The sequence below is a fragment of the Trichechus manatus genome, unplaced genomic scaffold (assembly GCF_000243295.1).
Source record: "Trichechus manatus latirostris isolate Lorelei unplaced genomic scaffold, TriManLat1.0 scaffold00004, whole genome shotgun sequence".
In the NCBI taxonomy this organism is placed as follows: domain Eukaryota; kingdom Metazoa; phylum Chordata; class Mammalia; order Sirenia; family Trichechidae; genus Trichechus; species Trichechus manatus.
This window is the reverse complement of record NW_004443940.1, coordinates 32,171,682-32,178,778: the sequence shown is the minus strand read 5'-3', so window position 1 is coordinate 32,178,778 and position 7,097 is coordinate 32,171,682. Positions and strand designations below refer to the sequence as shown.

General features: G+C 44.1%; 1 protein-coding gene across 1 annotated transcript in view; it reads right to left on the bottom strand.

Moving 5' to 3' along the window:
* The window catches only part of AFF3 (ALF transcription elongation factor 3), a 481,878-nt gene that overhangs the window by 104,003 nt on the left and 370,778 nt on the right, over nt 1–7,097 (bottom strand). Inside the window, exon 9 of the mRNA XM_023734036.1 lies at nt 2,625–2,676. Coding sequence (XP_023589804.1) covers nt 2,625–2,676 — 52 coding nt within the window. The remainder of the gene's footprint in view (nt 1–2,624; nt 2,677–7,097) is intronic.

Below are 7,097 nucleotides of genomic sequence, written 5' to 3'. Positions count from 1 at the left end.
GGCCAACAGGTGGACCCCTCGATGCTCTTGTGGACGTCACTTCGTTACAGTGCCCATACAGCAGAGTAAGCAATATTCACAAGAAAACTGGGTGTCATGTAAGAAAAGGTTAAGGATTTTAGTCCACCATGTTTCTTGAGGCACGGACAGGTATAATACCTGTACCAGGGACATGTCTGAAATATTTTGGGTTAAGGGACAAACTCTGAATAATACCTGGGAAAATCACTTAAAACATTTAATTACAGTGAAACCTGGGAAAGCCGAAACCTGTGTAAGGTGGAAACCTGTCGGAGAAGGAACACGCAAACATTTTCCAATAATACAAAGTGACAGAAAAGTGGTAAGACTGCACCCAGTCCAAGGCGGAAACCTTTCGAGGCCTGGAAAAACAAGACAGTCCCTCTGAGTTCCGGCTCTCACAGGTTTCCCTGTCTCTCACAATGCCAGAGAAATGGAGTGTGTGTTATGTGTGCTGCGTGCGTGGACAGGCTCCACTCTTTCAGGGCAAAATCATATTTTGGTCTTGGAGAGAGAAAAATATCATGTCATTAGTCTTTTTTAAAAGCCTGGGAATTACCATTTTGTGATTAGGCTAGGGTATAATGACAGGCCAAAGCAGGATAACTTAATTAGTGTTTACGCAATAACTTAAACTACCATATACAATAGCATGTCTGGAGCCTTCATTAGCAAGGGATTACTGTATAAAAATCTTTTGTTCTGTCAGCTCCTTTAATTGCAAAAGACAGGAAGGTGTGGTGCATACACAGAGGGACCAAATGCCAAGAATAAAGAACCTGACCTATATATTCACAGCACAATGTATTATCGACGGCTACCATTGAAAAAGAGTAGCTAATAAAGCAGCATGAGTCAAATAAAAGTTCTTACTGCCTTAGAGAGCACATATACCTTTAATAATACATTTTTTCTTAAATTGAGTTTTCGGTGAAATATTTCCTGGAAATAACTCAGGAAATACTTTCCGAATGAAGAAACGCTTGCTGAATGAAACAAGTCTATGAAACCTTTTTCGAACATGAAGTATGCACGATTTACAAAGTTGATAGGATTAAATCCACAATGTACCTATACAAGCCTCTCAGTGGGAAAAAAACCCCCACAAAGAATTAAACCATTTGCTTAGAGTCACATACATGAACCCTGCTGAGTCAGTTCTGACTCATGGCGACCTCATGTGTGTCGGAGTAGAACTGTGCTCCACAGTGTTTTCAATGGCTGAGTTTTTGGAAGCAGATTGCCAGGCCTTTCTTCTGAGTTGCCCCTGAGTGGACTTGAATCTCCAACCTTTTGGTTAGCAGCTGAGCGTGTAACTGTTTGCACCACCGGGGGACTCCGGTCACATGCATGAGGAATCAAAATCAGGAGTGAAGTCCTTGTACGTTTCTGCCAAGATTGCTGTGTTAGAGGTATCTGACTGCCGTCGTGTGTACACGTAGAAAAAAATTACTCATTCTCTAAAAAACTCGACGCACGAGAGACCCTCCTTCCTCAATTAACTTCCTTTCACTTGGGGTTATCTCCACTTGCCAATTTAGTTTCTAGACCCCTTGAGTTCTGTTTCACATCCAGTTCCCTCCTGGGCGCCTCGCCTTGTCTCACGAGACGAGCATCCCCTTCTGTGGCCTCACAGCCACGTTCTGCTCACACGCTCTGCCTGAAAAATTGCCCTTTTTTATTTTACCTCTGCACTCTCTCCCTCTGTTATTTGTATCCATATGTCTAGACAGCAGAATCACCTTCACAGCATTTCACGATACTTTTGTATAGAACACATTACTCCATAATCAAGTGAATAGTAAAAATATCTTGGAGCGCATATAAGAACGACTTATAAAAATAAGCGCTCTGAATTGTCTCTGCACCTATCACATTTATATAAAGCTGACAAAATACAATACAGGTAACGAGAAAAAGGAAATAGAAGTGTAAGAAAAATCTGTCTTTAGTGTTTTCAAACACAAACGTTTCCCGAAATGCAGATGGGAAAGTGATGAATATTAAGTGGATATTTTTCCATGTTGAATGACGGAGCAGAAGACTATTTCTAACCCCCTGACTGATGTCTCGAGCTGATAAACCAACACCAGGGGAGAACATTTCAAGCACATTTATCATTTAAGACAAACAGCTTACACTGAGCACGATTATTTTTTATTCATCATTTTAGCTCGCCTCTACGGGTGCTTTTTTCTCAGTGTTAACAGCATCTGTATAAGACTTCTCAATATTTAATGCTCCAGCTGGCCTGTTGCATGCTGATGGGGTTAAGGTCAAGTGTGTGAGCTGGCCATACAGCTTCGCAAAGAAGAAAGGCTCTGTTTCACAGTCACGCCTTATCCTAGTCTACTTCCTCATAAATACCTGTGGTTGGTCTCATGTCATAAAATCAAAGAATTACAGTTTGAAGGGAAATTAAGGCCAACACAGTTTACCAGACTGGCCCAATGACACAGAAGCTAGTAAGCAGCAGAGGACAACCCAACATCCTGGGCCACCACACTCAGAGTTCGTACTACTCAGTTCACACCCAGCACAGGCTGTGAAGCCGGCAGCGTGAATGTCACATTCCAAGATGGCGGAATAAAAGAATGTCCTACCTGTTCATTCTCCTCCTCATCACTACTCAGTTTGAGGTCATCTTCTAGCATTCTGAAAGAAGGAACAAAGAGGTACAGATCATTAGTCGGTTCAAAATAACTTAGCGACTAAATACAGTGAAATCTGTGAGAATCGGAACTCGACGGGACTGCCTTGTTCTTCCGGGTCTCGAAAGCTTTCCGCCTTTGACAGGGTGCAGTTTGCCCCTTTTCTGTCACTCTCTATTTAGTGGGAACTATCTGCGTTGTCCTGCTCTGACAGGTTTCCGCCTTCCACAGGTTCCGGTTTTCGCAGGTTGTACTGATCATCTTCATTAGAGCAACATGTCAGGAATAAATCATTTGATTTCCTGACATCTGTTTTCTTGTCCTTCTAGGTGATTTTCCTCTGATGCACGTGGGAAAGAACAGTTATATGGTAAGATAGACTGGCTCAAGAATATGATTTTTTAAACAAACAGAACCAGATAGGGGCTTTTCTCTGTAAAGTTTTAATTGTATAGTTATTTGTTCAGCGTCTTCCACGTGCCAGGTGCTGTGCTGAATACCCTCGCTGACCTGGGAAGCCTTCATGGTAAACAGCAGTAGAGAAGAAGTAGAATTCTGCCAAGAGCCTAAAACAATAAACTGAAGTTGTGAGCAATAGGTGCTTATGGCTTCCATAAGGTTTGGAGAAGACATCTGCCCCGAGAGCCTACTGAGCGAGCAGCCTTCACCGTTAGTAAAACCAAGTGGGTGGGAGCTTTCTGGGAGACTGTGAAGGCAGCTCCCCAGTCAACCCTCAGCAGGCATGAAAGTGAAAAGTAAAACAAACAAAAACCCAAACTTTAATCCCTACTATTTCTGATGGTGATAAAATGGTATTCTTGTCCTCTGACAGGGAACACAACAGAGAGTCCCCGATGGAACAGGAGAAAAGTGGGGTGCAGAACTCAAACTCTAGTAAAAAGATCAGACTTAATGGGCTGACTGAGACTGGAGGGATCCCGGAAGACATGGCCCCCGGACTCTCTGTTAGCCCCAAACTAAAACCATTCTTGAAGCCAACTCTTCAGACAAAGATTAGACTGGACTGTGGGACATAAAATGATACTCGTGAAGAGTGTGCTTCTTAGCTCAAGTAGATACACGAGACTAAATGGGCAGCTTCTGTCTGGAGGTGAGATGGGAAGGCAGAGAGGGTCAGGAGCTGGTTGAATGGACACGGGAAATGGGTGGTGGAAAGGACGAGTGTGCTGTCACAGTGTACGGAGAGCAACTAGGGTCACATAAACAATGTATGGATAAATTTCTGTACGAGAGAATAACCTGAATTATAAACCTTCAGTTAAAGCACAACAATAAAAAAAAAGTTTAAAACAAAATTGTATTCTTGTCAGAATTGCTTAATTGTTTCTTAACAGAATAGTATTTTTCAGACTCATTCATTTCAAAAGAAATCTCACTCAGCAGTGCAATGCATCACATAGGCAGAAGCAGACCAGACGGGCAGTCTGCTTCCGGTGAACTCGGGGGCTCCAAGGATCAGTTTGGAAATGACCGAGTCACAGCTAGAAGGCCTCGCTGTCTTCCATGAAGTCAGCTTCCAAAGACTATCCCTTGCAATGTGCCTACTAAAAAAACCAAACCCATCGTCATCAAGTCGATTCCGACTCATAGCAACCCTATAGGGACAGAGTAGAACTGCCCCCCAGGGTTTCCAAGGAGCAACTGGCAGATTCGAACTGCCAACCTTTTTGGTTAGCAGCCGTAGCTCTTAACCACTGCACCACCAGGGTTTCCACAATGTGCCTAGTTTCCTTAGAAAGCCAATTATAGGCCTACCATCAATATATTCCTCTATTTTTGTAAGTAGTTTCAGTGACTTTGGGGTGAACTGGGGGTAAAGACCTAGCAGGGCAGGTCATGGCCCCAGTTCTGCCCCAACTGTCTGTGTGTTTTGGGCAAGTCGCTTACCTGCTGGCCCCATTTTCCTATTTGTACAATGAAGGGTTATGCTGGACAATCTCTAAGAACTACTCCTTCTTTAGATGCACTGAGTCTGTAAAATACCCTCCACCCCCAAGTTCGTAAAGTAGAAAAACTCTTCTATTTGTTCTAGAGAACACTACTGAGAAATCCCTAAGTAATTTCTGGTGCGCCATTTAAGCCGATATCAGGAGGACACCAAATCTGGCTCCTCATAGGTTACTGCTATTCTGTCAGTAGCATGAAGGATCATTCTCCTGTTATTTAAACCAGCAACAAACAAATCTAAAAAACAAAACAAAACGGTGGCGCTTCACTCCCAATTGCTCTCCGCATCTGGCATGTCATTCATTTCCCTTAAGCTCAGAAACTCACACACTTGGCTTCAAAGAGAAGAGACACTTGGTGATTTATCAGAGCACTGTCTGGGAATAACCTAGGGAAGGGGACGGTGTTTTCTTTGTCCCTGCGTCCCCCGTGACCTGCACCGTGATGACACAGAATACGATACCAGTTTGTGAGTGGAGGTGAGGCACCTTCCCTAAGGCGGTTTTCCCCCCAAAAGGCACACGTGCTTTTCTGATGAAAAAGACCAGGAAACCAGGACAGTGGCTTGCTTCCACCCCGCACTCCTTTCTGGGTAAATAGCCAACTGCAATTTGGTTTAATCTGAAGGACTGCCCTGCCAGCATGTGGTGTTCTAAGTGTGGGTGGTCCTGCTGGTGGGAAGGAAAAGGACATACATTATCATTGTGAACAATCCCTTGTTGTTAGACCCAAGTCATGTCAAGGGTGACTGAGAAGTGTAATCTTTATATAGGCAACAGGATTCACAGATTTGACGGCTGCTGTCAATCAGAGCAAGAAAGCCCAACACCCCCTGTAAGTAAGGCATCTTAGCCTGGCTGCAGACCAGCCATGTGACTCAGTCACCACGAGGCTGGCATGACTGAAGGTAATCACGGTAGAAAAAACAGCCCGTGAGGTTCTCTTTTAAGGCAGAAGTACAGCTTATTTTTTTAATTTTAAGCATGTGCTAAATGTGGAAAGGCATCCCTGGGTGGTGCAAACAGTTAACGTGCTCAGTTACTAACTGCAAGGCTGGAAGTTCGAATCTGCCCAGAGGTACCTCGGAAGAAAGGCCTGGCAATCTATTTTTGAAAAGTTAGCTACTGAAAACCCTCTGGAGCACAGTTCTCCTCTGACACATATGGGTCACCGTGAGTTGGAACTGCCTCAATAGCAACTGGTCCCCAAAATGTGGAAAAGCGTGTCTGTTTGAACTCACGATGCCTCGCACACTTCCTGATCCTGGGCAAGTCACACCTTCAGTTCTTGGCTTTGTCGTTTCTAGGATGGGACGCATCTACCTTGTCACCATTTCCAGAAGAAAGGCAGTCAGAGACTCACTTTGCTTTGTGAATAATAATTATTCTGTTACCAAATTTCTCTCTCTGTATTTAAAAAAGTGAATTTGTGGTACTTCTGTCTGAGGTCTGAAAATAAAGTATCAGATGTAAAACTATGTTGCGTTCAGGAGAGATATCGAGAGAAGTTAAAATCCAATTCGACTTTGGAATAGCTTGGAAAAGGAGATGGTGTTCTTTATCACCTGCGGCAATGGGGAGACTCAGCTGACACACACTTGCACAGCAATCCTGGGGTGGGCCGATTACCCAAACATACAATCACAGATCCAGAATAGACACTCACTGCCACACTGCGCCCCCCAGCCCCCAACAGACACACGAGCACACTGGGGTAACTCAGGCTCCAAGCCAGCAAGGAAGATGTGCCCTGCCTTCTCCTTTGTTCTGATGGTCACGGGCAGAACCCCGAGACTCAACCTCCACAGGACAGTGCTGCCTCCTTTCACGGCACCCTAGTGTCTGCAGACTTCACACCTGGTTTAACGTTCAAAAATGTGCTCCATTTTTAATGCTGAAAATATCCGAGTGGACTCTTAGTCTGAGGCGCTGCTGAAGTGTGCTTGAGATTATAGCTGAACAACGAAAAGTGGTTAGAGAAAAGAAAAATTATGACACCCACAAGATCCTAGGAACTGTCAATACTTGGCATGTGTAAGCAGACGCAGACCGTGGCACCTCCCTCTAAACACACAAATGGCAATGCTCTGAATTGTGTCTCCGACCCCACTCCCACCCACTCGGAACATTTTTATCATTTGCCTATTTCCGAAAGGAAACAGATTGGTATACAAAAAAAGGTACAGGTATATTAAACAAAAATAAACAAAAGTATTAAACCAAGAGAAAAGGATAAATGGAGTCCTTGGGTGGTGTAAACAGTTAATGCGCTCAGTTGCTAACCGAAAGGGCGGCAGTTCAAGTCCATCCAGAGGCACCTCAGAAGAAAGACCTGGCGATCCACTTCTGAAAACTCAGTCATTGAAAATCCTATGGCACGCAGTTCTGCTCTGACACACGTGGGGTTGCCAGGAGTCGGAGCTAACTGGACGGTAAATGGTTAGTGTAAAAGGAGAAA